The sequence below is a fragment of the Chrysochloris asiatica genome, unplaced genomic scaffold (assembly GCF_000296735.1).
Source record: "Chrysochloris asiatica unplaced genomic scaffold, ChrAsi1.0 scaffold00096, whole genome shotgun sequence".
NCBI lineage: Eukaryota > Metazoa > Chordata > Mammalia > Afrosoricida > Chrysochloridae > Chrysochloris > Chrysochloris asiatica.
Genome location: NW_006408614.1, coordinates 4,363,303 through 4,375,897, shown reverse-complemented (window position 1 = coordinate 4,375,897; position 12,595 = coordinate 4,363,303). Strand labels below are relative to the sequence as shown.

The 12,595-nt window shown below is 51.4% G+C and overlaps 1 protein-coding gene across 1 annotated transcript in view; it reads right to left on the bottom strand.

Moving 5' to 3' along the window:
- Window positions 1-12,129, bottom strand: part of EFHD1 (EF-hand domain family, member D1) — a 43,746-nt gene extending 31,617 nt beyond the window's left edge. Inside the window, exon 1 of the mRNA XM_006866755.1 lies at window positions 11,843-12,129. Coding sequence (XP_006866817.1) covers window positions 11,843-12,129 — 287 coding nt within the window. The remainder of the gene's footprint in view (window positions 1-11,842) is intronic.
- Between the last annotated feature and the right edge of the window lie 466 nt (window positions 12,130-12,595).

Sequence of the window (12,595 nt, the reverse complement as noted above, 5' to 3'; positions counted from 1 at the left end):
AAAAAAAAAAAAAAAAAAAAAAACCTGCCATATGCATGTTATACAACATTGCCTGGAGGAGGCAAAAAGGACTTGAAGTACTTATTGATGAAGATCCAAGATTACAGTCTTCAGTATGGATTACATCTCAATGTGAAAAAAAGACAACTATCTTCATAACCAGACCAATAAATAGCATCAATATAAATGGAGAAAAAATTGAAGTTGTCAACAATTTCACTTTACTTGGATCCACCATCAATGCTCATGGGAGCGGCCTTTGATTTCACAAGAAATCAAAGGAAAGGATGTACTGGTTTGGGCAAATGTGCTGCCAAAGACCTCTTTGAAGTGTTAAAGAGCAAAGATGTCACTTTGAGAACTACAATGCCCCTGATCCAAGCCAGAGTATTTTCAATCACCTCATATACATGTGAAAACAACAGTGAGTAAGTTACAAGACAGGAAAAGAATCAACTCATTTGAACTATGGTGTTGGTGAAGAACACTGCCAAGAAGAGCAAACCAAAATGTTTGGATGGGTTGCTCCTTTAAAAGCAAGGATGAGGAGACTTGGCTCTTATACTTTGGACATGTTATCAGGAAGACAGTCCCTGGAGAAGGATATCATGTTTGTTAAAAGTGGAGAGCCAACAACAAAGAAGATGGAGCGACACAGTGGCAGCAAATAATGGGCTCAAGCAGACCAGCTGTAAGGATGGTGCAGGACTTGGCAGCGATTCCTTCTATTGCGCAGAAGATCTCCTTTAGGAGTCAGAACCAACTCAACAGCGCCTAACAACAATGACCACCTTCAATGTGCTGCATGCCAGGAAGCCAGATTTCCAAGTGCTTTATGTTACAAGTGTAGGTAGTTAGAATAAACCAGCTCGGGCTCAGAGGAAGCCCAAAGATTAGTAATCAGGCAGCTCCCTGGCATTTTTGTCTGTAGCTCCTGGCTCTAAACACTTGGTTCTTTCACTCATTCACACTCTCACTCACACACCCTTACAAACTCATGTGGTTATAGTCTCACACTTTCACTTGCTCTAATTCCCATGTATTTCTTCACGCTCAGTCACACTCATGCATTCTCACTAACTCACATATTCATATTCTCACACTCATTCAGTTTGAAACGCATGCTCACTCACACTGACTCACATTCCTTCACACTCACACGCATGTGCACTAACTCACACTCAGTGTCACACGCACACTGGCTCACATTCCCTCACGCTCAGTCACACTCACGCACATGCTCACTACCTCACACACTCATATTCTCTCACACTCGCTCACACTCAGTCTCACACGCACGCTCACGCACTGACTCACAGTCCCTGAATACTCTCACACGCATGCTCTCTGACACACTCATACCCTCACGCTAACTCACACCCTCCCTCACCCTCAGTCTCACGTGTGTGCTTCCTCACCCTGACACACTCACATCCCTTCACTCCCATGGTTACACTCCCACACTCGCGTTCCCTTCCTCCCTCCCTCAGTCACACTTGCTCACACTTACATATCATCAGCTTCACGCGCATTCACACTCACTTGGATCCACTCACCCGGTCACTTGCTCTAACTCTCACATTCTCACACCCACTGGGGGCATCTGCAGAGCAGAAAGAAAGTACCAACATTGCCCCCCTCTCCCACCACCAGCTCAGCTGCCATAGGCTGGAGCTTGGACTGAGGTGGAAGGAAGGGAGGAGGAAGAGCAGTCAGGCACAGAGGCTGGGAGGAAGTCACTGTCACCTTTAGGCTATGAGGTGCCAGAAAGTTCTGCGAGCGTTGAGGGCAGAGGGACCCACACACAGCCCCGTCCCACCTAAGGGGATGCAGCATCGCAGTGGACAGGCTGATTCTGACAGGGGTCCAGTTGGAGACGGCAGAGAGGAATGGTGAGGCAGGGTGGTGGCATGGGGCTGACCCCCAGCTCCATCTACTCTGTGCAGGGCAGCACCATGGGGGACTGGGGGGGAACACAATGTGCTCATTTCTGGCATTCCCTTCCTTTTATGGAGAGAGCTGGGAGGAGATGGGAGTCTCCCACTGGCGGCCCCACAGCTGCCTGGACTGTGTAGGGAAGTTCTTAAAGAGAGGTGAGGGGACAGGGCAGAGCAGAAGGGACACCCCACTACTAACAGAAGCTGTGATATGCCCAGCGACTTCACAGCAGAGGGAGGCCCAGCAAGGTGGCCACTACCTTCTCCACCAAATGAATGCCACCAGTATGTCCTGTCCTTGCAAGGGACATACCCAGTCACTCAATCCAGCACCCCCTAACTGTTTCACCAGCAGAAAGGCCTCCCATAGGAAAGCGCCAGTTACATACAAATTCTCCAGCACCCTAGATGTGGAAACCAATAACTCAGCCCCCTGGAGCCCACCCCGCCCCCTAAACAAGGCACACACCAATGAGAATGAGCAGGTCATAGCGTTTCGGAAGCAGAGTGGGTAAGACGGGGCCAGGACTCAGTGGGGACCAGGAGGTGGCTGGCCCCACCTCAAATCCAGGGGCCCTGCTCCCTGGAGTGGAAAGAACACTGGGCTGGAACCCAGCGACCTAATTAAATAGGTGGTCACGCGGTCTCAGGGACAACCTGAGAGGTGATGGTCACTTACCTTTTCCACATCTCACTTACAAGAGTCCGACTGCAGGGCCTGGACCCATGTGGCTCAGCGGTTCCAGGAAGGAGACCTCAGAAGGTTTGAGTTATCCCCCCCCCCCGGGCCGGCTGTGACAGCTCAGAGTGCTTTCTAGGGAGCCAGGCGCCGGGCTCTGTCCACAGGCCTGGGCCTAGCCCTAGCCTGGGGTATGGACGTGGCTAGATAGAGGGAGAAGCTGCTCCAATCTTCCTGTGATGCTATTACATATTTAAGGAGCTCTGGTAGCATAGTGGATTACAAGCACGGCTGCTAACCTCAAGGTCAGTAGTTCGAATCTGCCAGTTGCTCCGAGGGAGAAAGATGAGGCTTTCTGTTCCTGTAAAGATTTATAGCCTTGGATATCCTATACAGGGTCGCTATGGGCCAGAACCGACTTGCCAGCACAGCACCACCACCACGATTGCATATGTCATAGACGACTCTAGGCTCCCAGTGACCCTAATGAACAGAATACGACTGCTCTAGGAAGTTTCTGAGGCTGTAAATGTTTACGGGTAGCAAACAGCTTCATCTTTCTCCCACGGAGCAACTAGTGGATAATAGACTACCGTATAGTATCAGTGTAACTTTTCTACTCACTGGAAAGTCAAAAACTGCATAAGACTCACTTTACTGTGGTGGTCTGGAACATGCAGTATCCCCCAGGAGTGTGCCTCGACAAGTGATTAGCAATTGGGGGCATGGGAGAGTGGCTTGGGGAGGTGGCTTTCAGCCTCATGAGAGCTTCTGGGTCATGCTAGTGGAAGCAGAGAGAGAAGACTCTGGAGCTGGCGTTGGGGCCAGCTGGAGGAGTCTAGCTTGGCCCATGGGCAGTAGGGAGCTAGGAGAAGGAAGTCCTCGAAGTCTTCAGAAGACAGAAGTAAGGTAATGAGACTTGAATAGACTCTGATGAAGTCCCTGTAGTCACAAAGCATAGATGGATGAGGAAGGGTGGGTGGGAAATGACCCTGAGGTGGGGAAACAAGTGGGCCGTGGGGGAGCCCCCAAAGCCATCTAAGCCCAGACTGGGGTTAGCTGCTGCTTTTGTCCCTCTGTTGTTCCACCATCAGGAAGGGGCAGAGCTCCAGTCCTGGCATGGGATAGTTTGTAAGTTCTGGACATTGGCCTCCTAGCTCCTGCAAACCTGGAGGAAGTTGGCCGAAGGTGAAGGCTATGCACTTGCCCAGCTGTGAGAGGCAGCCCTGCTGGGGAAGATACCAGGAAGCCATCATTGAACCAGGGCTAAAGAGGTCGCCAATCTGGAATCAGACCCTGTCATGGTTGGCGCCAGTCCATGGCTTCTGCCTGCCCTCATTCCCCCGTGGCCCAGCCTGTCCCAGAACCAGGAACTGGCTGTCAGAAGACTGCTGCTATCGCGAGCACCCAGCCCTGATCTCCAGGACCAAAGAATTCATTTTCATTCAGCAGTGGAGTGAAGACTGAAAGGGAATCAAATCAGCTTGGACACCCACGTACATATCCACACCTACTCACGCAGGACACAAGCAAAGGTCGCCAACCCCAGAGGGGGACGCTCAGCAAGACATGAGTCAGGCACTAAAAGGCACAGAGACATCAGTGACGAGCAGCAGATGGCAGTAGAACATGCACCTCTCTCTCTCCCAGGGACATGGGGACCATGATCCTCAAGAGAGGAAAGCTGGTTTCAGAGACAGAAAGCAGGAAGAAATGATTAATTGGGAAATGTGCCCAGGGAAACCAGTGGAATGCCCCCCATGAGGTGAAACTAGGGTTTTAAAAAAGTTTGCCTAGCAGAGCACTGATACCCCATACCCACCTACCCACAAGTACAAACAAGACACTCCCAGCTGTCAGAGACTTACATCCCACCTGGGAGGAAACAGCTACAGAAATAAATGTCCCAAAACAAAGACCTCCACATTAGACCACTCTAGAACCCCCAAGTTATGGGGTGCTCCCTGCCTGGTTTCTGGAATCCAAGTCTTCCATCAAAAAGTCATCCTTTCAAACATGCACATATGTTGTTGTTGTTAAGTGCCATCAAGCATAAGGTTTCCAAGGTTTTAAATCTTCCAGGGAGCAGAAAACGTCATCTTTCTCCTGCGGTACAGCTGGCGGACTGGAACTGTGGACCTTGTGGTCCACTGTACGGTGTTTATCATATGGAGCCGTAGAATCATACATGTACAAAACCACATATGAACACAAGAGAGTCAGCAAACTCTGCTGTTATACTGTTTAATAAAAAGCACAAGAGGGGCTGTTGGGGCCAAGCCCTCCTTCCTCATTCACAGAACCTCCATTTTGACCAGGAACGAGAGTCTCTCCCCAGTTTGGGCACAATCAATCCTAGCCAACACCATTTGGAAATACATTGCCAGTTCTTCCCACCTCATCTGTCTTTGTCTGGAAGCCACACTAAAACCTGTTAAGGTCACAGCAATACATGAGCCTCCACTGACAGCTGGTGCTTGTGCTGCTGGTGAGGTGGACTGACCAGAAATTGAACCTGGGTCTCCCATATAGAAGGCGAGAATCCTACCACTGTACCACCAAGACAAGACTTTGTTGTTGTTAAGTGCTGTTGAGTCAGCACTGACTCATAGCAACTCTTTATAGGGTTCCTGAGGAGCAGCTGGTGAGGTTGAACCGCCGACCTTATGGTACAAATCAATCTTGCAGTCCAATGCATTAACCCACAATGCCACACCAGGATTCCAAGGCAAGACTTGTTCAGAGCCGTCAAGTTGATTCTGACCCGTAGCAACCCTAGATAGGGTTTCCAAGGAGTGACTGGTGAGCTTGAACCACTTATTTTGCGAGTCCAACGACTTTGCAGTCCAGCGCATTAACCCACAACGCCACACCAGGACTCCGAGACAAGAGTAGAGCAGAGAAAAAGAGCTTTGGGTGGGGACAAGAATGGAGGAATTCAAGGATGATCTCTGCTTGGTGGGTTTCAGTGGTGTCAATGATGAAGCGGGAGCCAGGAATTGGCAGGACGTCCATTACATCATCACATCGGATTCTTAATTTTATTAAGACAACTTTCTCAGAGCTGAACGTGCCTCTCCCCACCCTCACTTTGGGGAATTCAAACACAAGCTTTTCATATTCTGCAAAAAACCATCTCAGCTGCATTGTGAGATGTCGCATAATGGTCTTGAATTTAAAGGGCTGCCCTGTTGCCTCCCATTTGGAAGTGGCCCGAAATAAAGTCCAAGGTAATTAAAATTTCCCATCTAACCTTGGCCGCGTCTTGCCGGCTCACATTACACCCCAGACACTCTGCAGAGTCCGTTTCTTCTGGGCCTTCTCAGTGTCCTTTTAAAATCAGGTCACTACCCTCTGGGCTCGAGCTATCCAGTAACATGCTTGGAAAGAAGAGGGGACTTTCTCTGGCCAAGTTGCTGCCGCCCCCAGCTTCCAACACTCGCTAGAAAATTCTTTCTTCTAAGGCACGTCATTTGGGAGACAGGCACATTTGTGTGGGCCCCAGGGATACAAAGATGAATGGCACCCACTCCAAGAACTCCGGAAGCTTATAGACAGGTAAGGATCCAGTTTTATTTTGTTTAAACTTGAAAATCTACATCACAAAGCACCATGCTTTTTTAAAAAAGGAAAAGTCCAACTTAAACATTCCAAGCTTGTCTCACAGTATCTGCATAAATCCATCCAACCCCAAACAAAAAGACTGGGTGTACTTTGTACAGGTCAAGTCAGGTTATTCCCGGCAAGGGGCCGGATGAATTGTCCGGGAGACATCCGAATCTGGATCTAGACCTCCTGCTAAAAGGTGACATTCTTGCAAAAGTAAGTGCACTCCTGGCACAGAAGGGAGGGGAGGATTTCTGTTGCTTTAGTTTTTATAGTTTAAGATGGTGAATGCATGTGAATTAGGATTGGGCTTTGGGAAGGCTGCTCCTCCTTCTGAGGTCCCTGGAAAGTGCAAATGGTTGGCACTCAACTGCTAACCTAAAAGCTTAAACTCACCTAGCAGGGCAACATCCCAAACTGTCCCATAGGGTTTCTAAGGTTGTAAATCTTTAAGGAAGCTGACTGCGACATCTTTCACCCTTGCTGGGATTAGTAGGTTTGAACCGCCAACCTTTTAGTTGGCAGTTGAGTGCTTAGCAACTGCATCACCAGGGCCTCTCTGTAAACATCACAACCAAGAATCCCTTCTGGAGCAGTTCCGCTCTGTGACACGAGCTTGTCATGAGTTGGAACCAAGTCTACCACAACAGGTTTGATGCTTTGGCTTTGGGCCTGGTGGTGCTATAGGATAAGCACTGGAATGCTAACTGCAAGGTTGGCAGTTCAAACCCACCAGTTACTTCGAGGGAGAAAGCCAAGGCTGCTCCCATAAAGATTTAGAGTCTTGGAAACCCTATACAGGGGTTGGTAAAAGTCAGAATTGACTTGCTAGAAGTGGGTTTGTTTTGGGTCCTTTGGGGGCGGGGGTAGGAATCACTGCTGGCTTTGGATAAGTCAGTGATTCTGACCTTTTAAATCCAATGCCCCACCCTCACCCCACCCACTCCAAGAGCCCCCTGAAGCTCACAGGCTGGTAAGGATCCTGTTTTTGGGTGGTTGTTGTTTTTAACCTTGAAAACATACAACATCTCAAAGTACCAAGCTTTTTTTTTAAATCTACAACAGCCCAAACCCACCAAAATGCGAGGAGATGACAGCAACCGCCAGCCGAGCAATGGATAAGTCTCTCCAAGGGGACATCAGGCAGGACACAGCATCCCAAGACCTGGTAATTCACTGGAAGGCTGAGGCCACACTCCACAGGCCAAACTCCAGATTAAATGGACTTCAAAGAATCCGTGAGACATACCAAAGTGTTCATGAGCTATTCAACTTTTAAAGAGGGACTACACAAAACGTGCACATCAGCACAATCACAGCGCTGTGTGAAGCTGAAAACCAGGAACTGGAACATACTGGGCCCTCACTCCAGACTGAAGATGCGAGCTGAGTGACTCACAAGCCTTTAGTTACTGAATCCTCACAAGAACCCCACAAGGTAGGTGCTACTCAATCGGGAAACTGAGACCTGTTTGGTTTTTATTTTAAGCCACTTTCCAGTTAGCAAGTAGTGGGGTCAGGGTTCAAATCCAGCACGTCTGGCTCCAAAACCCATGCTCTTAATAGTCTTACACTACTGCTTCTGCAAAGAATAAAATTTGGAAAGGAACCCAGTGGAAAACAAGTTGCTGTATGAAGTTATTTAGGATAAATTTGGTTTGTATTTAATCATAGACCACAAACACCCATTGGTGTTGAGTTGATTCCAACTCACAGCAACCCCGGTGTCAGAGGAGAACTGCTCCATAGGGTTTCCAATGGCAGATCTCTCACACGTAGATAGCCAGGCTCCTCTTCTATGGTACCTCTGGGAGGATTTGAACTGTCAACTTTATAGTTAGTGGCAAAGTACTTGTACTGATTATTTGCACTAACCAGGGACACAAGCATAGAAACCAAGGGAAAGAAGCAAAGCAAGAAAGGAATGGTCAGTGGACTCACCCAGGTCTAACTTAGCCAAGGTGGGAGAGAGGGCAGCATGGCATGTAAAGGGGTAGACGGATGGGCACTGGGGCAGCTCAGGCAGCAGAGGTACCTAAGAGACTCCCAGGGTTCTCTCTGCCTGCACATCAGTGTCCATGTGGGTATGGACATGGGAAGGGGGGCGGGGCATAGAAAAGTCACACAGGGTAGTGATGAGAGAAAGAGATGCTAGAGCAACCCAGATGACTAACAGGAAACTCGGGCTGGGCCGTGAGCAGGACCAGTTCAAAGACTCTCCAGCCAACTGTGAAGCATGGACCTCAGGGACCAGAGGCAGTGCCGCCAAAGTCCACAGTGCCAAGCCAGAAGCAGCCTTCCCTGGCACGAGGAGAGGCAATGCATGCAGCCTGGGGGGCCCAGAGCCAGCCAGGCAAGTGGGGAGCAGCTCCAGAGAGGTGACAGGAGGCAAGGGGTACAGGGAGCCTGAGCCTAGCCTGGTGAGGCTGCAGACTGGACTCTGGTCACGGTCACCAGGGGGTGGACACTACTGAAACCAGAGCGGAACCAAGGTGTACAGGAGACTTGACTGTCCAGGACGGGGGTGGGAGAGAGCCCTAAAAGAAAACTAGGGGAGAGGCCTGGGGGGACACCTCAGGGAGCCTGCAGAAGAGCAGGGAGGGGGGCTGGGAGGGTACCGGACATGGACTCAGGGCCTGGCGCCACAGTGGGGGCTGGAGGCCCTGTCCTATGTCCCCAGCCGCCATTGGCACCCATTCATTTCCCTTCGTTCTCCAGATCTCTGTGAAAGGGACCATTGTCCCTATTCTACAGATGGAACAGAAGAGATGAAGCAACCTGTTCATGAACACAACCCTCCCTCCTCGCCAAACCTGTGGTGGAGAATTTGGCCTTGACAGCAGGTGTAAAGGGAGAAGGGGATGGAAAGGAAGCAGCCTCTAGTGATCCCTCCCTCTCGTCACCTACCCAGCCCTCATGTTAAGTGCCGTCGACTCAGTTCCATCTCATTAGCAACCATGTATAGGGTTTCTGAGAAGTGGCTAATGGGTTTGAACCACCAACCTAATGGTTAGCAATCAAGTGCTTATCCTACAGTGCCACACTAAGATTCAAAAGCCCACTGGCACAGAATGAATTCTGACCATGGCAACCCCGTGTGTCAGAGTAAAAATGGGCTCTATAGGGTTTTCAATGGCTGATTTGTCAGTAGTATATTGCCTGGCCTTTCTTACAAGACACCTCTGTGTGGATTCGAACCTTTTAATTAGCAGTCAAACATAGTCACCATTTGTACGTACAATCCAGGGTGGCGGTTGTTAAGTGCCGTTAAGTAGGTTGCGACTCACAGGGACCCTGTACAGAGTTTCCAAAGAGCTGGTGGGTTTGAACTGCTAACCATGCGTTTTTTAAGCAGGCCAGTGTTTATCCTATAGCGTAGTACCAGGACTCCAGGGAAGGTGATACTTGCCCATTTTACCAACAAGGAAACAGATTTAGGGGAATTCTGTAGCTTGCCCAATGTCAGTTAGGAGGCCAGGTCTGACCTTCTACCTGTCTGGCTCCAGAGGTGACACGCTGATGTCTCCAGCTACTGCTGTGGAAACCTTGCCACTTCTGTCCCAAGAGGGTTTCTTTGGACAGTTGTTCCTCGCAACCCACTCCCTGATGGCAAGTCGGCAATGTAGTCTGAGATTTGTGGCTGGAGGTGAACTCACAAGCAAGTAACAGGTCTCAGTTGCCCCACTTCCACCCCACCCCACCCCACTCATGGTCAGGGTCAGGGTCCTAGATCTAGCCATGCCTGAAGCCATTCTGGCTTTTTAGATTCATGAGACAATTAATTAATTTATGCCAATTTGCACTGCAAGGTACAGAATGCCTAACCCAGAATCCTGACCAACACAGCAGCTCTGAAGTACTTCTATAAAGAGCTGGACTGTCAGTTCTCTTGGGACCCCAGAACACTTGTTGTTAAGTGGAGTCTGTTCCAACTCATAGAGACCATGTAAAGGGTTTCCAAGGAACACTGTGGGTTTGAACTGCCAACCTTGTGGTTCAAAGTTGATCCTACAGCGCCACCCAAATAGTCCAGTAGTCCTTTATGGTGACACTATCCAGCTTGATTGCTGAAAAAAACCTCCTTATTCACTCTTAGGCAGCTAACTAACAACTGAGCCTTTAAAGATTATTTTGCAGGACAAACAAATGAAACTCAAATCCCCTTAAAACAACCTGAAAATAAAGGACCCACCATTTCCCAAGATGTTCTCCTGTAGGGGGCACATACTGGGAGAGAGAAGCACACATCTCCATATGGAAGACATCGCCCCAAAATGAAAGGGTCCTCAGCAAATCTTTGGTCCTTTCCATCTCACTCTATCACGTCCTTTTGCACCAGCTCAGCCTTGTTAATTAATTGCCTCAAATAGACACACCAGGTGTGAATACCGGAGGACTGGCCTTAAAGACTGGACAGGCAACAGGATTATAGGGGGACAAGGGGACTTAGGGCGTCTCCGGAAACCACACAGCGCTGCCACAGTGCCTTTAAATAGAACCCCCACGAGAAGGGCAAATACATTCCATACGCTTTTTGAAATGCTCCAAGCACGACCTGGCCATCGGCCTCCGCTCCCCCAGGCAGTTTTCTGGTCTCGGGCAGATTCTGGAAATATTAATAGCTCAGTAAGGCACTTACTGGGTGCAAAACACTTTGTAGCCTTAAAAGGCAGCAACTGTTAAGGTCTCGTTCTCCACATGAGGAAACTGAGGCCCAGGGAGGTCCAGGGCCAACTAGTGGGAACTCTGCGCGCGCCTCTCACCCTCCTGCATCAGGACGCTAGAGCAGGGGGACCTTGGGTGGTCCAGGTTGCCTAGATGGGCGGCTCCCCTCTGGGTGGGGCTGACACGAGGTGGGACTGAGCCCGCACCACCGGCGGCGAGCTACCAGGCCTGGTTCTTGCCCCTCGGACGGGGCGAAGGGAACCAGAAAAGGCGACGCCCCAGGAGCGCTCCCCCGACGCGCCCGCTCCAGGAACGCCCTGAATCTTTGAGTTTAACTAACTCTCAATTCGCAGCCACGGTTCGTGCTTCCGAACCCATGAGGCCGCCAAGGATTAACTCTGCTCTTTTGTTTTAAAAGAGAAAAGGTCCCAAAACATCAAACCCACTAGCCTCCAGTCGATTCGGACTCACAGCGACCTGACAGAACCGAACATAACTGCCCCAGCGGATGCCGAAGCTGTAAATCTTGATGGGTTCCAACAGCCCGGTCTTTTGGTTAGCAGGCGAGCGCTTTAACCACGGCGCCGCCCGGGCTTGCTTAGATAAAAGGATATCAGTGGCTAATTTCTCCCTGGAAAGATAAAGTTGAGGTGAAGTGCGGAGGTACCTAGTTTCCTAGAAGTTGCGCTCAAGAGCGAATCTGGGAATGGCGCGGGTTACTTTCGCAGGCCCTAGGGTAGCAAGGCTCAGTTTCCCCGGGAGTCCTAAAAGACGCGGCTCCAGCCTCAGTTCCTAGCCCGGCCGATGGTTGAATCTCACCACCGAGCCGGCGAGACTCCGGGTGTAAGATGGAATGCAAAGAGCGCCGCCCCAGTACCCCTCTCCCCACCCTGTCTCACCGAAGCGGGACCCAAGAATCCCGGCTACACCCGGTCCCCGGCGCGCGAATGCTCACCGCTTGAACATATTCTCCAGGTTCTTGATGAGGCGGCGGCTGAATTCGGGGAACTCAGTGTAGGGGTTGAAGACCCTGCAACGGCGGGGTCGCGCCGCGCCCTCCTGGATGTGCAGCCGCCGGCTCAGCTGCGCGCTCAGCTCCGCGTCGGCGCTGGAGACCGGCACCAGGACCGATGGCGCGGACGCGGGCGGTGCGGGCGCCGCAAGGGGCGCCGGCTCGGGCTCCTCTGCCTCTACCCGTTGCAGCCGGCGCTGCAGCTTGCACGCCAGCTCCTCGCTGGCCATGGCGACGGCTCAGGACGCAACAGGGCGCGGGGATCCGGCAGCAAGCGACGGCTCCTTCAAGCTCGCGGCACTGCGGAGACTAGGCGGCAGACTGGGCGAGAGGCAGGCGGGGCGGAGCGGGGCGGGGCGGTGGCTTTAAGGAGGCGCCGGCTCAGGACCCCGCCGCCCTGGCCGCAGGTGCTGGGCCTGCGCAAGCCAGGGACGCCCACCCGCTTCCCCGCCCTAGAGAGCCTGACCCCCGCCCTGGGGAGGCGGCGGGGACCCTCAGATAAACGCTAACCTTGCCCCGCGTCCCGCTCCGGGTGAGCCCGAGAACGTTGGGATCGCCGGGGAAAACGGTAGCTGGACAAAGTTTCACGACCGTCCTGCGCTTCCTTTCTGGTGGCGCTCGCGGCCCGGGGCGGAAGGGGAGCTTGGGTAGCGCCCCGGGGTAGCGCCCGTTGTCCCAAGGGAGTGGCCTGCAGGG